At 38.1% G+C, this 18,063-nt stretch overlaps 1 protein-coding gene across 1 annotated transcript in view; it reads left to right on the plus strand.

Moving 5' to 3' along the window:
- TDRD3 (tudor domain containing 3) overlaps positions 1-18,063 on the plus strand; it is a 128,952-nt gene that overhangs the window by 32,908 nt on the left and 77,981 nt on the right. The window contains 1 exon segment of the mRNA XM_008059272.2: positions 16,027-16,098. Within this exon segment, the coding sequence (XP_008057463.1) occupies positions 16,027-16,098 (72 nt within the window).

Raw genomic sequence — 18,063 nt, forward strand, 5'->3', positions numbered from 1 at the left:
CATCACGCCAATGCACCAGCTCACACAGCATTGTCTGTGAGGGAGTTTTTAGCCAATAAGCAAATAACTGTATTGGAACACCCTCCCTACTCACTTGATCTGGCCCCCAGTGACTTTTTTCTTTTCCCAATGATAAAAGAAATACTGAAAGGAAGACCTTTTGATGATATTCAGGACATCAAGGGAAATACACTGACAACTTTGATGGCCATTCCAGAAAAAGAGTTCCAAAATTGCTTTGATAGGTGGACTAAGTGCTGACATTGGTGCATAGTTTCTCAAGGGAAGTACTTCCAAGGTGACTATAATGATATTCAACAATTAGGTATGTAGCATTTTTTCTAGGATGAGTTTGTGAACTTAATAGTCAGACCTCATATGTATACCACATCTTGTTTACTTATCCTTCAGTGGACATTACTGTTGTTTCCATCTTTGGGCTGTTGTTAATAATGCTGTCATGAACGTGGGTACACAAATATCTCTTTGAGACCCTGCTTTCAATTCTTTGTGGGTATATAACCAGAAGTGGAATAGCTGATTGTATGGTAATTTTATTTTTATGTTTTTGAAAAGTTGCCACAATGTTTTCCACAGTAGCTATGCCATTTTACATTAATTCCCACCAATACTGCAAAAGATCCCACTTTCTTCACATCCTCACCAGTACTTGTTTTTGTGTTTTTGATAATAGCCATCCTAATTTGTTTGAAGTAGAATCTCATTGTAGTTTTTATTTGCATTTCCCTAGTGCTTAGTGAGGTTGGGCATCTTTTTATGTTTATTGGTTTTATGTATCTTCTGATAGTTCGCTTAGAATGATGGTCTCCAGCTCCATTCATGTTGCTGCAAAGGACATGGTTTTGTTCTTCTTTATGGTTGTATGCTATCGTATATATACCACATTTTCTTTTTCTTTTTTTTCTTTCTATTTTAAAGATTCAGTGTTGGGTATACAAATGGTCATTGCACAGGTAAATTTTGGGCCTCACTTTGGTCCCCAGTTCACTTGGTTTGAGATCAGGTACCCTTATTGTTAGAGTGTTCCCCTTCTCTCCCTCCCCTGGCACTTTCCCACTACTGCCAGTCCTTTTCTTATAGTATTATGATAATTATTCAGGGTCTGTTTATAAGTGAGAACATCTGGTACTCAACTCTTTGTTTCTGTGATAGATCAGTGAGTATTATTGACTCTAAGTCCATCCAGGTTGCTGCAAGCTTCATAATTTTGTCCTTCTTTATGGCTGTGTAATATTCCATTGTGTATATATACCACATTTAAAAAAAAAATCCAGTCCACTTTCAATTATACTACATTTTCTTTATCCAATCCACTCTTGAGGGGATCTGGGTTAGTTCCATGGTTTTGCTATTGTGAATAGTGCTGCAGTAAACATATGTGTGCAGGTATATTTTGGATAGAGCAATTTATGTTCCTCCGGGTATATTCCCTAAAGTGGGATTGCTGATCGTATGGTAGCTCAAATTTTAGTTCTCTGAAAAAATGCCACACTGCTTTTATTTTCTTTTTCTTTTTTATTTGAAAGATGTGGGTACAATTCAGGGTTAGGTATGCAAAGGACCATTATGCAGGTGCCCTTGTTGATAAGGTGTGCCCCTCCTCTCCAGCAGCCTCCCGCAACTGTCAATCCCACCCCCACTCCCCTGGCAGTTTCCCACTTCTGCTAATCCCCTTCTTATAATATCATGACAATTGTTTAAAGTCTGCTTATGAGTGAGAACATATGGTATTCTGGTCTTTGTTTCTATGATAGATCACTGAGTATGATAGACTCCAAATTCATCCAAGTTGATGCGAAGTCCATGTTTGTCCCTCTTTATGGCTGCATAATATTCTATTGTGTATATGTACCACATTTTTTTAATCCAGTCCAGCTTCGATGGGTAGCATGGTGCATGGTTGGTTCCATGTTTTTGCTATTGTGAATACAGCTGCAACAAACATGCGTGTGCAGGTATCTTTTTTATAGAATGATTTGAGTTCCTCCGGGTATACTCCCAATAGGGGGATTACTAGGTCATATGGAAGGTCAATTTCTAGTTCTTTCAGAAATCGCCATACTGTCTTCCAAAGAGGATGCACTAGTTTGCATTCCCACCAGTAGTGTAGAAGTGTTCCATTTTCTCTGCATCCTCACCAGCATCTGTTGTTTGTCTTATTAATATTGGCCATTCTTACTGGGGTTAGGTGGTATCTCAATGTGGTTTTGATTTGCATTTCTCTGATGATAAGTGAGAGTAAGCACTTTTTCATGTGTCTATTGGCTGCCTTATATCTTCTTTTGAGAGGTGTCTATTCATGTCTTTTACCCACCTTTTTTACGGGGCTGATTGTTTTTTTCCTTTTGGCACTGATTGTTTTTTTCCCTTTCAGCACGTTTGAGTTCCTTGTAGGTCCTAGATGTTCGGCCTTTGTCAGACATAGAGTTGACAAATATTTTTTCCCATTCTGTGGGTTGTCTACCTGCACTCTTGATGGTTTCCTTTCCTTCACAGAAGCTCGTCAGTTTTATGAGGTCCCACTTGTCTATCTTATTTCTTATGGTATGGGCACTTAGGGTTTTAATCAGGAATTAGTTACCAGGTCCAATTGATGCGGATTTTTGAGGTCAGCCTGGGCTTCAAGAGTGTCAGCTCAGTGGGTCAGCCAGCCAAGCCCCAGAGGGGATCATGGAGGGACTGATAAGCCTAGCCCCACAAGTGTCAGCTCTAATGGGCTGGCAAGCCAAGCCCTGAGTGTTGTGATTGGGGTGGCTGGCAAGCCTATCCCCCACGGTGTTGGCTCTAACGGGCTGGCAAGCCAAGCCCTGAGAGTGTTGCTGGTTCGGTGGGCTGGCAAGCCCATTTCTCCTGGGTCTCAGCTTCGGAGTCTCACCTTCCTCTGGTAGCCCTCCAGGTTCAGCTGGCTCTGTTGGCTGGCAGGCCAGCCTCCGGGGCGCACGGCTTTATGACTCCGATGACCTTCTGCAGCTCTTCAGGTTGCAGCTCTTCAGGGCGCAGCTCTTCAGGGTCAAGGTTCTTGTCTCATGCCCAGGAAGAATGAGGGACATGGACAGCTGGAAGGTGAGAAAGCAGCATTTATTAAAAACAGAAAAGCTCCCACATCGGGAGGGGGCCCGAAGGGGTTGCCCATCTGGGGCCGAAAACCTGGTGCTTATATAGCCCTAAGTCCAAGCCGATTGGCTAGCACTCGCTGTGAGCTGTAGTTGTTCTGATTGGCTAGTGTTAAGGTAGGAACCTAGTGGTGAGCTAGTTGGTTGCTTTTCACCCCCAGCGGTGAGTACCTTAGTTTCTAGCTTGAGAGGCTTGCTTACAGGGAGTTGTTTACCAATGTTGAACCTGAGAGGCCTGCCGGGAGTTCACTACATTGTTACTAGAGGACTCACCTGTCTGTCTACCTAGCCTTTCTCTAGCTATCTCCTGTCTCACAGTTTCCATAGGAGTGTGTCCTGCATTTTCTAAGTTTCTTATAGTTTGAGGTTTTATGTTTAGGTGTTTGATCCATTTGGAGTTAATTTTTGTTTATGGTGATAGGTAGGGGTCCTGTTTCAATCTTCTGCATGTGATCAGCCAGTTTTTCCAGCATCATTTCCTGAATAGGTTCTCCTCTCCCCAGTGGTGGTTGTTGGAGGCTTTTTCAAAGATGAATTGGTTGAGAAATTGAGGTTTTGCTTCCGGAATCTCTATTCGACTTCATTGGTCTATATGCCAGTTCTTGTACCAATACCAGGCTATTTTGATTATTGTAGCCTTATAGTAAAGTTTGAAGTCTGGAAGTCTGATACCTCCTGCTTTAGTTTCTTTTGCTAAGAATTGCTTTGGCTATTCATGGTCAATTCTGTTTCCTTATGAATTTCTGTATTGTCATTTCCAGGACTGAGAAGAATTATGTTGGTAATTTAATGGGTATTGCGTTGAATCTGTAGATTGCCATTGGTAGAATGGACATCTTAACAATGTTGATTCTTCCTATCCATGAGCATGGAATATTTTCCCATTTTTTTGTGTCTTCTTGGGTTTCCTTGAACAGTGTTTTGAAGTTCTCATTGTAAAGATCTTTCACTTCCCTGGTTAGGAAGATGTGAAGGTATTTCATTTTTTTTTTGTTTGTAGCTATTGTGAATGGAATTGTGCTTTTTAATTTGGTTCTCTACCTGCTTGTTGTTGGTATATAAGCATGTAACTGTCTTTTGCACTTTTATTTTGTACCCCGAGATTTTGCCAAAGTCCTTAATCAGTGCAAGTAGGTTTTTGACAGATTTTTTTGGATTTTTTGAGCTATAGGATGATATCATCAGCAAAGAGAGATAACTTCACTTCTTCTTTTCCTATTTGAATACCCCTGGATTCCTTCTCTTGTCTAATTACCCTAGGACTTCCAACACAATGTTGGACAAGAGGGGTGAGAATGGATAGCCTTGTTTTGTTCCAGTTTTCAGGGGAAATATTTCCAGTTTCTGCCCATTTAGCAATGTGTACCTATGTGTTTACCATAGATGGCACTTACTATTGTGAGGTATGTTCCTTCTATACCTAGGTGCTTGAGGTTTTTTAATCAATAAGTAATGCTGGATTTTATCAAATGCTTTTTCTGCATCTACTGATAATCATGTGGTTCTTGTTTTTACATCTGTTGATGTATTTAATTACATTTATGGTCTTGTGAATGTTGAACCAGCCCTGCATCCTGGGGATGAAGCCTACTTACTTAGTCATAGTGGATGATTTTTGTGATGTGTTTTTGGATCTGATTTGCTAGAATCTTGTTGAGGATTTTTGCATCTATATTCAACAAGGATATTTGCCTGTAGTTCTCTTTTTTAATTAGATCTTTACTTGGTGTGATGTTAGAGTTGTAAAATGATTTGGGGAAAATTTCATATTTCTCAGTTGGCCGGAATACTTTCAATAGGATTGGTATCAGCTCCTCCTTGTATGTTTTGTGGAATTCTGCTGGGAAGCCATTCGGTCTAGGGCTTTTTTTGGTAGGTAGTTTTCTTATGACAGAGTCAATTTCCTGGGTTGTTACTGGTCTATTTAGTGTTTTAAAGTCTTCTTGTTTTCAACCTGGGGAGGTTATGTGTGTCAGAAAGTCCTTCATTTCATTTAGGTTATCAAGTTTGTTTTAGTATAGATGTACATAGTAATCTCTGATAATCCTGTATTTCTTTGGGATCATTTGTGATTTGATGTTTTGTGTTTCTCATTGTGTTTATTTGAGCTTTTTCTCTTTTTCTTGGTCATTCTGGCTAGGGGTCCATCAATCTTGCTAATCCTTTCAAGAAACCAGCATTTTGTTTTTTGATGTTTTCTATGATATTTTTGTCTTCTGTGTCCCATATTTGGGCTATTTTGGTGATCTGGATTCTTCTGCTAAAGTTAGAGTTTTGGTGGTCTTCTCTTTCTAGCTCTTAGGTGACTTATCAGGCTCTCGACTTGTGGTCTTTCCATTTTCTTGATGTGTAGAAATATAAATTCTCCTTTTAGAACTGATTTCATGGTGTCCTAGAGGTTTTGGTAAGGTGCTTCTTCATTTTTATTTGTTTCCAGGAATCTTTTAATCTCTGCTTTGATTTCAGTGTTGACCCAGTATTTGTTCAGTGTGGTGTTTAGTGTCCATGTCTTTGTGGACTTTTGGGGAGATTTTGTTGGTGTTGATATTTATTTTTATTTCGTTGTGGGCTCAGAAGGTGCATGGCAATATTTCAACCTTATGGAATTTATTAATGCTTGATATGTGGACAAGGGTGTGATCAGTCTTGGAGTGTGTTCCATGTATAGTAGATGAGTAGAATGTATATTCCGTGGTTGTTGAGTGGAATAATCTGTAGGTACTTATTAAGTACATTTGGTTGAGTGTCAAGTTTAGGTTCTGAATCTCCTTGTTGAATTTTTGCCTTGATGATCTATCTAGGGCTATTAGTGGGGTATTTAAGTCCCCTGAAATTATAGTGTTAGAGTCAATATGTTTTTTTCGTTTACTTAGTTGATTTATAAATGTTGGTGCTCTTGTATTGGGCTCATATATGTTTAGGATGGATATTTCTTGTTGATGGCTTGAACCTTTTATCATTATGTAGTGTTCTTTTGTATCTTTTTAAATTTTTGATAGCTTTAAAGGTTGTTTTGTCTGATATTAAGATTGCGACTCCTGCCTTCTTTTGTGATCATTTGCCTGGAAACTCGTTTTCCATTCTTTAACTTTGAGTCTGTTGTGTCCCTTGTGGTGGGATGATCTTGCTGTATGCAACAAATAATTGTATCATGTTTTTTTACCCAGTTTGTCATTCTGTGTCTGATACTAAAATAGCAACTCCTGCTTTCTTTTGTGTTCCATTTGCCTGAAATTTTGTTTTCTGAAATTTGAGTCTGTGAGTGTCCTTTCTGGTGATATGAGTCTCTTGGAGACAATATGTTGTAGCCTCATGATTTTTTATCCAATTTGCTTTTCCATGTCTTTTTAGTGGTGCATTTACAATTTACATTCAGGCTAATTATTGAGATTTTAGAGTTTATCCAGTCTTGAGGTTCTTATAGAATTTGTTGTTGTTGTTGCTGGTTGTTTATTTATTTGTTTGTTGTCTTTCCTTTGACTTTTGAGTTGAATCGTGTGTTTTTAGTCTTTTTCCTGCATTCTTGTAAAGTGCACTGTTCTTATTTTCCTTTCTTCTGTGTTTAATACTTTCTACGTGTTTCTTGTAGAGCCGGAATGGAGACAGCTTAAACTCTTAGAGATTGAATGTCTGGGAAGGATTTTAATTCTCCATCATTGATGAAACTTAGCTTAGCTGGGTATGTAACTCTTGGTTGAAATGGTTTATCTTTGAGAACTTTGAAGATTCGGGTCTAAGCTCTCCTAGCTTGAATTTTTTCTGTAAATAAGTCTGCTGCTGTTCTAATTGGTCTTCTCTGGTAGGCATTCTGACCTTTCTCTCTTGATTCCTTTAGGATTTTTTCTTTTATACCTACTTTGGTTAGATGAATTACTATGTGTCTGGGAGTTGGTCTTATCTTTGTTGTCTTGCAAGGATTCTCTGAATCTCTTGTGTTTGAATGGGTCCCATCACTGATGAGAAGAGGGAAATTTTCTTGAATAATTTCATGGAATGTTTGTTTGAGGGTGGTCTCTGTCTCTCTGTATGCCTTAGGGATTCCAAATAATCAGGTTTGGCCTCTTGAAATAATCACTTATCTCTTAGAGGTTTTGTTCTGTCTTTTTAAGCTTCTTTTCTGTGTTTTTAACAGTTTGAGTTAGTTCCATATTTTGGTCCTCAGGCTCTGAGATTCTTTCTTCTGCTTGGTTAATTCTGCTTTCCATGTTTATCAGTTTGTTGTTTATTTCATTCATTGTATTCTTTATTGCTGTTATCTCAGTTGTCAACTCCTTCATTCTTTCTTCTTTTCTCTCCTCATTTCTATTAATTCTATTAATATCTTGATATCTGGGTTTGTGGTTTGAAACCAGTCATTCTGAGGCTCTTCATTGTTTGAGTTCCAGAGCCTGTATTCTCAGTGGCTTACTTCCCAGAGAACTGTGTAAGACTGATATTATTCCTTTGGTTTTTTTTTCATTTGTGTAGGTTTTCCTCCTCCTTTTATTTTTGCCTCTTCTTTAATTCTGTTGTGATTGGGGGATAGCTTTTATTTTTGTTTGCTCAATCTCCTTCTTCCTTATGTAGATTCTCTGGTTTTGTTCAATTCTGAAGCTGGACTAGGAGTGGGGCCTGTACTTTTTGCAGTTTTCAGATTTAGTTGAGTGGGGAGCTGTGGTTCAGAAGCCATCTGCAGATCCCAGTATCCGCTGACAGGTGTGTGGGCCCCCTGGGACTCACTTGCCACTGCCTTACAATCTGTCCATGTAGTGGGGGGTGCTGCTTTCCCCCAGAAAGCAAAATGAGATAAGAAAAGGGAAAAGAATGGAAAAAGAAAAGAGGAAGACAAAAGGGAGGTTGAGAGAGAGAAGAATAGGAAAAACAGACAAGCGTACCAACTAATGAATAAACAGAGAGACAAACGAAGACAGAAAAAACAAAAAAGACAAAAACATACAGGCAGTCATACAAACAAATCCCCCCATTAGTGCACTCTCCCCCCAAAATACCCATACATAAACAGAAAATCTGAAAGAAAAAATAATTAAATAAAAATAAAGTAATTGTAATTAAAATAACAGAAACAAAGCAAGTATAAAAGCAGAGAGAAAGAGAGAAGGAAAAAAGCTAAAACTAAAACAACAACAACAACAAAAAAGAAAAAGAAAACTCACTCTCTGGCAGTTTCTGTGAGTCCAGGTTCCTTTCAGCCACTGTAGGGAGTGGCTCTGGTCTTCAGCACCTCCCCTCGCTCTCAGTGCAGGCTGATAGGGTTGCTCTCAACGTGGGTCAGGCGCCCCACAGACTACTGAGGGAGGAGGATGGATCAGGTCTGGACTCACCCTATTTACTACTGCTGTCAAGTTTCCCACGCAGATGTGACATGTCTGTGCCTGTTCCAGTGTGGGAGAGGGGCATCTGTCTCTCTGAATTTGATGAGATAATAGCCTCTGGTCCCAAGTTTTAGTTTTTATTTTTGTAATTCTTCTATTTTTATTGAAAAGTAACGAAAACTTTTGATGTACATGTTTTGCATTTTGAACAAATATATTCACATGTTCAAATATTTCTTTTATTATTATTATTATTTTTTTGAGTTCGAGCCTCACTCTGTCGCACAGACTGGAGTGCAGTGGCTGCTCCCAGCAACAACAGCCTTGACCTGCTGGGCTCCGGCAATCCTTCCGCCTCAGCCTTCCAAGTAGCTGGAACTACAGGCATGCGCTACCATGCCTGGCTAATTTTTAATTTATTGTAGAGATGAGGTCTCGCCAAGTTGCCCAGGTGGGTCTCGAACCCGCGGGCTCAGGCAATCCACTCACCTCAGCCTCCCAAAGTGCGGGATTACAGGCAGAGCCACTAAGCCCGTCTTAAACATTTCTTTTTCCAACTTGATTATCTAACATTAGTTATTGCAACTTCTTTTTTCTTATTTTTCTCTCTTTCTCATCATAAAAATGTGTATTTCTTTCCTTTAGGTGATTCTTGGAGGATTAAAAATAAAATATATTCATCTGTATATCTCTGTTTTTGAAATTCTAGTAATAAGCAAGAAATATATTTGAAAAGGTAACTTTCTAAAGCAATAAGTGACTTTTTTTGAAGGAATATAGTTCATTTGGTAACATTGTCTTTGGAGTCAGTGTTTTTCAAACTTTTTCTTTCTTAAAATCATGTTTGATTTTATTAGTTTTATTTTAATTTAATTGATGCATAATAAATGAATATTTATGGTATACAAAGTGATGTTTTGATGTATGTATACATTTTGCAACGAACAGACATTTTAAATAACAGAACTCATGCAACACTAAAGTGCAAAATAATCAAAACAAATTTGCTGTTGCTGAAGCAGGGTTGCAGGCTATCCTGAGAGTACAGAAACCCTGAGAAACCTTGGGTTCTGGCTGTCATGAGTTTTCGTCCATAGCTTGTGCGTCATATGCCCCAGAAAATTTTTCCCAGCATTCCTTCTAACACTTGATTTATGGAATATCTAATCTCTTGCTAATATTCTTACATAATTACAGGTAATATCTGATTCACTTAAAATGCAAGTAATAAATAGAACAAAGATTACATATTATACCTAGAAATCTCAACAAATATAGATGTTACTGGATGAAAATTCACAGGTGTACAGAAGAAACCAAGGCCAAGGTGGAAGAATTGGTTGGGCAATCCTCGCATCACAGCCTGCATTCCTGACTGCCTATTTTCTACTGAACTTTCTCTCTGGGTCAACGGCAACTCTAGTGGGTACCATTATTACTTGTCCTTTAATTACTGTTGCTGTGCATCCTGTTGGATAGTCCTTATTGTGGTATTAGTGCTCCATTTTCTTTCTGAATGTCCATTTTATTGCATTCATGCTGCCAACTATGGACAAGACTTGCTTCCTCCACCCCCTCCCCCCAGGGCCTTTCCTGAGCATCTACACTGAGATTCTCCATCCTGTAACAACAGCAACTGGAGCTGGTCTTGTCTGTTATTTCATGGCAGTTCACACAGATCTTTTGTTTATTTATTTTTTATTTTAAAGATGTGGAGTACAATTCAGGATTAGGTACAAGTGGTTGAGACTTTTCCAAAGTCCTTTATCAGTGAAAGCAGGTTATTGACAGATTCTCTTGTGTTTTTGAGGTGTAGGATAATATCATCAGCAAAAAGAGATAACTTAACTTCCTCTTATTCTTATTTGGATACCCGTGATTTCCTTCTCTTGTCTAATTGCTCTAGCGGATTTCCAATACAATGTTGAATAAGATTGTGAGAGTGGGCAACCTTGTCTTGTTCCGATATTCCGGGCAAGTGTTTCCAGTTTCTGTCTCTTTAGCAATATGGTGACTATGGGTTTATTTTAGATGGCGCTTACTATTTTGAGGTATGTACCTTCTATGCCTAGGTGTTTGAGGTTTTTTTTATCAATAAGGGATGGTAGATTTTATGAAAAGCTTTCTTTGCATTTAATGATATAATCATTTGGTTCTTGTTTTTACATCTGTTGATGTATTTAATTACATTTATGGTCTTGAGGATTCTGAACCAGGCCCTGCATCCTGAAGATGAAGCCTACTTGTCATGGTGGATGATTTTTGAGATGTCTACTTGGTTCCAATTTGCTAGAATCTTGTTGAAAATTTTTGCATTTGTGTTCATTAGAAATATTGGCCTATAGTTTTCTTTTTTTATTGGATCTTTACCTGGTTTGGGTATCAATGTGATGTTAGAGTTGTAAAATGATTTGGGGAGAATTTCATTTTTCTTAACAGCCTGGAATACTTTCAATAGGATTAGTATCAGCTCTTTCTTGTACATTTTGTAGAACTCTGCTGGAAAGCCATCTGGCTCAGGGATTTTTTTTGTAGGTAGTTTTCTTATGATAGAGTCAATTTCCTGGATTGTTACTGGTGTATTTAGTGTTTTGATGTTTTCTTGTTTCAACCTTGGGAGGTTGTGTGATGTCAGAAAATCTTCTATTTCATTTAGGTTATCAAGTTTGTTTCCATACGGGTGTGCATAATAGTCTCTGATAATCTTTTGTATTTCTTCAGGGTCAATTGTGACTTGATCTTTTGTATTTCTGATTGTGCTCATTTGGGCTTTTTCTCTCTTTTTCTTGGTCATTCTCGCTAAGGGGTTCAACAATCTTATTTATTCTTTCAAAGAACTAGCTTTTTGTTTTGTTGATTTTTTTTTTTTTTTCTATGATGTTTTTGTCTTCTGTGTCCTGAATTTGGGCTTTTACTTTGGTGATCTGTATTCTTCTGCTGAAGTCAGGGTTTTGATGGTCTTGTCTTTCCAGGTCCTTTAGGTGATTTATTAGGTTATTAGATTGTGATCTTTCCATTTTCTTGATGAGCGTTCATAGAGATATAAATTCCCCTCTTAGAACTTTTTTCATGGCATTCCAGAGGTTTCAGAAAGATGTTTCTTCATTTTCCTTTGTTTCCTGGAAGCTTTTAATTTCTTTTTTGATTTCTGTGTTAACCCAGTATTGTACAGCATCATGCTGTTCAGTGTCCTTGTCTTTGTGCATTTTGTGGGAATTTTGTTTGCATTGATACTTATTTTTATCTCACTGTCATCTGAGAAGGTGCATAGCAGTATTATGATCTTACGGAATTTGTTTATGCTTGATTTATGGCCAAGGATGTGATTAGTCTTGAAGTATGTTCCATGTTGATGTGAGTAGAATGTATATTCTATGGTTGTTGGGTAGACTATTCTGTACGTGTCTATTAAGTCCATTTAGTGAAGCGTCAAGTTGAGGTTTTGGATCTTTGTTGTCGTTTTTGCTTCAATGATCTATCTAGCGTTGTTAGTGGCATATTTAAATCTCCAGCTATAATAGTATTAGAGTTAATATCTTTTTTTGTTTTTTAGTAGTTGCTTTATAAATGCTGGTGTTTCTGTGTTTGATACATATATGTTTAGGATGTATATTTCTTGTTTATGGATAGAATCTCATCATTATGTAGTGTCCTTTTGTATCTTTTTAAAATTTTCGTATCTTAAAAGTTGTTTTGTCTGATATTAAGATTGTGACTCCTACGTTCTTTTGTGATCCATTTGCCTGGAAACGTTTTTTCTATCCTCTAACTTTGAGACTGTGATTCCATGTTGTGAGATGAGTTTCCTGGATGCAGCAAATACGTGGGTCATGGTTTTTTTATCCAGTTTGCCATTCTGTGTCTTTTTAGTGGTGTATTTAGTCCATTCATATTCAGGCTGACTATTAAGATGTGATTGTTTATCCCCATCATGAGGTTCCTATAAAGTTTTTTCATTGTTCATTTTCTTTTAACTTTTGGGTTGATGTGTGTGTATGTTTCAAGCTTGCTGTTGTGATGTAAATCAAGTTTGCTGTTGCAATTCTGTGTTCTGCTGTTCTCTTGGAAAGTGTATGATCATTCATTTTTCTGTGCTTCCTACCTTTTAAGTGTCTCCTATAGAGCCGGTCTGGAAGCTGAGTATTCTCTTAGGAATTGGATGTCTGGGAAGGATTTTAATTCTCCATTGCTGATGAAGCTGAGGTTGACTGGGTAGGAAATTCTTGGTTGACATCATTTATTTTTGAGGACTTTGAATATTGGATTCCAGTTCCTTCTGCCTTGTAGTGTTTCGGCTGATAGGTCTGCTGCTATTTTGATTGGTTTTCCCTGGAAAGAAGTCTAACCTTTCTCTCTTGCTGCCTTAGGAATTTTTTCTTTTGTGCCCACTTTGTGTAAGTGAATTACTATATGTCTAGGGGTTGATCTTCTCATTTGATGTCATGTGGAGGTTCTCTGTATCTCTTGTCTTTGGTGGGTCACATCTCTGGCAAGATGGGGAAAGTCTTCTTGGATAACCTCCTGAAATACTTGTTCCAAGGTGTTCTCCATTTCCCTCTCCTGGGATACCAGTCAAGTGTAGGTCTGGCCTCTTGATATAGCTGGACATCTCTTGTAAGCTTCGTTCTTTATTCCTGAGTTTTCTTTTTATGTTTTTTGCATATTGGGTTAATTCTATGTTCTGGTCTTCAAGTTCAGAGATTCTTTCTTCTGCTTGATTAATTCTGCTTTCCATGCTTGTCAGCTTATTATTTCCTTGATGAAATTTTTTATTGCCAAAATATCTGTTACAAGTTCTTTCAGTGTTACATCTTGCTTTTCTTGAGTCTTATTCACTCATTTTCATTCAGTCCCTAATCCCTGCTGTATTCTGGGGCCAGTCCTTGCTGACTTCCATTGTTTGGACTCCCAGGTCTGATTTTTCTGGTGTTTATCTCTTTGTTATACTTGAAATTACCTGTGGTCTAATGTTAGTTTCTCTTCATTTGTGACAAATCTCTTGTTTTTCTCTTTAGTTCTGTTATTCAGTGTCAGTGGGAGGGGCTTTCCCTTCTGATGTTTGTTCAGTCCTCTATTCTTCCCTGATCTGGGCTCTGGATTTGTTCTGTTTTGAAATAGGATAGTGGATGGAAGCTTTGCTGTCTCTTATAGTTTTTGAAATTTGAATAAAGTAGCCGATGGGGACTAGAATTCAGAAACTACTTGCAAATTACAATGTTCACTTATTGTGGTATGTGTTCCCTGAGACCCGCTCTCCACCACCACTCTATTTGATGAAGCAAAGCAGAAACCAATGTAAAAAACAATTTAACACACACAGACATACAGACACACTCCCCATAACAAACTGGAATAATATAGAGAAACAAAACAAACAACAAAAAACTAAGAAAACGAAACACACACACACGTGTCTAGCACAAAGTAAATAGAGAAGAAAAACAGGAAGACTGGAGGAAGGAAAAAGAAAAAAAAAGAATTCAGGTCAACCTCACACATATATTTGTATGCACCTTAAACTAGAAAAAATGAAAAAAAAACCCTAGAACAACAGATTGAAAGATGAACACTCAATCATTCACATGCACCCATAAATGGAAAACAATAAATAAAAGAAGGAAAAAACAGAAAAAGAAAAGAAAAACAATTTTGGAAGATGCAAATCAAATCCTCACATACACATTCATGCAGAAAGGAAAAATATTTAAAAATAGATGAACTAACAAACCGTCAAAAAAAAAAAAAAAAGAAAAAATATCTGCCCTCTTGTGGGAGGCTCTGTAATTGTTCCTCTAATGAGTTCTCTCCTGCAGAGCCACCTCTTTCACTCTCTCCTCAGTGTCCGGAGCAGGGAAGGAGGAGGGGCAGTGGAGGTGGGTGGGGCTGCAGTCCTCCTCTCCTCATATGGTCAGGGAGATCTCCTCTGGTGGGGAAGTACGGGACTGTCTCTTCCCCAGGTATGTACTCGAGGCGAGTGCTCCAGCCAGGCTTATCTTAGAATGGAGTTCTCCTTTTGGGACTGTGGTCCAGCTGTGTGGTTCTGACAATCCAAGGATTGCTAGGGAGGAGTTTGGGTCAGCCCGGGACTCACTACTGATCTCTTTGGAGTCCTTCCTGGTTGTTTTCTGGCCCCACCCTTGTCCTGTGGCTGGATCAGGGTAGGGGTTGGGGCTCCAGGAACTCAGCACTCATCAGGTCCCTCTGAAGTTTGTGCTTTCAGGATATTTCCTCTGCGTCACCATCAATCCCTGAGTAGTTGATTCACCAGTCACCCCACCACCATCTTGAGGCAGGGCAGTAGTTGATCCACTGCCCCGCCTCAAGATGGTGGTGGGGTGCCTCTCTTCTCCTCTTCCGTGGGACTTTGCCTGGGGCTCTGCCTCACTGAAGTGGTGAGGCAAAACCAGGAGCCGGCAGTCTCTTTTCTGCTGCAGTGGTGAGGGAGAGCCTGGGGCAATAGTTTATCCCCGCTGCTTTTTCACAGGAAAACTTCTGTCCATTAAAAAAAAATAATGGCACTCGGCTTCTGTGACCTGGGAAGAGCCAGGGATGAAGCAGATAAACTGCAGCACCAGCTGTTGCACCAGGGACCTGGCTGCTTACTCGAGTCCCCACTTAGACAGTCTCTCCCAGCATTTTCTTCCCAGGGAGGATTTGTTGATTAAAAAAAAAAGAAAAAGAAAAAGAAAATGGCACTGGGCTTCTGCGTCCCAGGTTTGCTAGAGTCCAAGCCCAGCAGTTGTGGCACCAGTTGCTGCACCAGGAGAGCCCTGGCCACTAGCTCCCTACCCCTCAGTCAGCCACTCATGTGCCCACTTGCTAACCAGCACATACACAAAATTTTCCACACACTCACTCACTCACAGCGGGACTTGCATAGTCCAACTGACTTGGATGCCATCTTCCCCTCTCTGTATTATCATAACACATTTTTATCTCTCAAATTCTGAGTTCATAAAAAAGAATAATAAAATGAGTAGGGTTTGGAATCTCGTTTTTATTAAAGAATTATCAGTTAGTTGAATACTTCCTCAAACTGAATTGTTTTACAAAACGAACATTACTATATTAAGGAAATTTTACTGTAACTGAAAGAATCTTTTGTTATAAGCTATAACAATCGGATTTCTTTAAATATTTAGAGAATTAGCTTTATCAGAATGTTCTTTGCTAATAAATGTTATATCTAAAAACTTCATTTTGAAGATAATTTTCAGGCAATATTTGTTTTATATTATAGTTTTAATATGCATTGAGATGGAATTCTTGTTACAAAGCTTGTTGTCTTTGTCTTTGCTACTTTTTGAAAAGGACTGTTTTCTCCTTATAAGAACAACTTGATAAATGTTTCTGAAAATTATGTGTGAATGTGTGTTTTTGGTAAGGGGCAATGTGGGAAGAGACTTTGCCTAATTAAGTTAGAGATAAAATAGTCTATATAGTTTCAAATAATTTGTAGAAGATTTTCTTTTCCTGTTTTTATAATAATTACTCAAATAAGTGCATTTCTGTTACATTATAAATGTTGGAAATATATTTTTTATGTATAAATTCTGTTTTACAACTGGATTTTTCCACAGAGCTTATCAAAACACAATAGAAGCAACATTGGAACTGAGGGTGGACCGCCTCCTTTTGTGCCTTTTGGACAGGTACTGAGTTTCATGTTGATAGATAAATTTAAATTAGGAAAAAGTGTTTTTCATTTGTATTTAACTTGTGATTCATTTTTTGCTGAGCTATTTATTCAGAGGTCATGGAGTTATATTGAAATATGAAGTTCAAGGAATTTAATAATTTTGTTTTTATCTTCACTATAATTGAATTGTTGGTGTTCTCAAGAACTTCAAGGATTGAAGCAATTAAAAGTCATCCTTGAAGAGTAACTTAGCAACTAATTAAGATAGGAGGAAGGGGCAATTTTAATGTTTGTTAAAGGGAAGTTCAAATGTTTTTAAAAAGTCATAATTTACTATTTTAAAACAAGAGAGGGAGAGATAAGAATAAAGCTGCACACAATAATGAGACAAAGTCAGAATGGTATTTGTTACCTCACTGGTGTTTGTTATATTTTGGTCTTCTCGATTATAGCTATTTTAATTGGGGGACATGATACCTCATTGTAGCTTTGATTTGCACTTTGCTGTTGATTACTGATGTTGAACAATTTTTACACAAGAGGCAAGAAGGACGTCACTACATTGTAGGAGGGCCTGCTTTCTCAGCAGTTCCTCACGAGATTCTGTTCTTCTAACTCTATCCAGATTCCCATCTCAGTCCGGGGTGGGTATTCATTTTGCTTCCAGTTGATATTTCCCTTTTTGACTACAGCAGCTCTGATACTTCTCCCATGTAAACTAAGCATTTTCTTTCTACCTGTTTTTAATTCCCCTTGCTGCAAAGTGCTACCTTGTGGCAGCTCTTTAGTTGGCCCATGTCTTGTGTCTTTCTGGTTGTCCTCAGCATCAAATTGCATTTGCAACAACCTCTTTCAGCCTTTCTGTGCCCTGTGGTATCTTGCTCCTCATCTGATAATGCAACCAAAATTTAGCTATTGGTATTCTGCCTTGCATTTGCTCTTTACTTTTCTTCAAGAGTGATAATGACTTGGGGACATAACTGGTAGGAAACAGATCTGCAAGGTTAATTGTGTGTGTATGCATGTGTTGTGCATGTTTTTAAAAAATTTTGGTATAAAATAGATACATAATTTCTCATAAGATAAATAGGTAGGATCAGTTGACTGGCATTCTTTTCAAAAACCTTTTTGTAAGGTCTTCTCAAAAGTAGAAGTCATTTTTGCATTATGCTTATTTTGAAAGTATTTTTAAAATAAGGGTTTTTAAACTATGTTTTAGAACAAGGGACAGTCAAGATGAAAGGAAGTATGAAGTTCTCTGGTGTGATCCATATTGATGATTGATATTTTTGTAGTGTAATAACACCCAGAAGCAAAACAGAATATAAACATTCTAATAACTTCTATTTGATGATAATAAAATATTTGTAGGAATTTACTTTTTTAAAACATTTTGTGATAATATTTCTTTCATAAATTATTTACAACTTAAAGTCAACCTTTTTTCCCCAGAGGGACTTAGGATCTAATTTTTAAGAGCATGAAGGAAGTGTGTTTTACCCCTTTTGGGGGGTGAGGAAATGCAGTGAAAGATGCAGTTCAGTGATATTTGTTTATAAAGTTTATTCTGAAAAATTTTTATGCAGCGTATTACAACCTTGTACATGGGCTAAATATATTACTAGATAGGGCTGGCTGTGTTTTGGTATCAATATTGTATATTTATATTGCTGAAAATTTTCTATATTCATGTAACACATTTGTTTGAGAAGATTTCCTTCTCCCCCTCCTCTTCTTTATAAAAGAATTGGGAAAAGGTTCATTTTATAGGCTTTTTACTGGTGAGATTGGAATGTTGACCAGAATTCAGGGTTTATTTTTAGGCAATGATGCCTTTCTTTTTTTTTTTTTTTTTTTTTTTTGAGTTGGAGTCTCACTCTGTCGCCCAGACTGGAGTGCAGTGGCCGCTGTCGGCCACCGCAGCCTCGACCTGCTGGGCTCCGGCAATCCTCCGCCTCAGCCTCCAAGTAGCCGGAAT

This window comes from Carlito syrichta, unplaced genomic scaffold, assembly GCF_000164805.1.
Source record: "Carlito syrichta isolate Samal-C Ts95f unplaced genomic scaffold, Tarsius_syrichta-2.0.1 Scaffold303985, whole genome shotgun sequence".
NCBI classification, from domain to species: domain Eukaryota; kingdom Metazoa; phylum Chordata; class Mammalia; order Primates; family Tarsiidae; genus Carlito; species Carlito syrichta.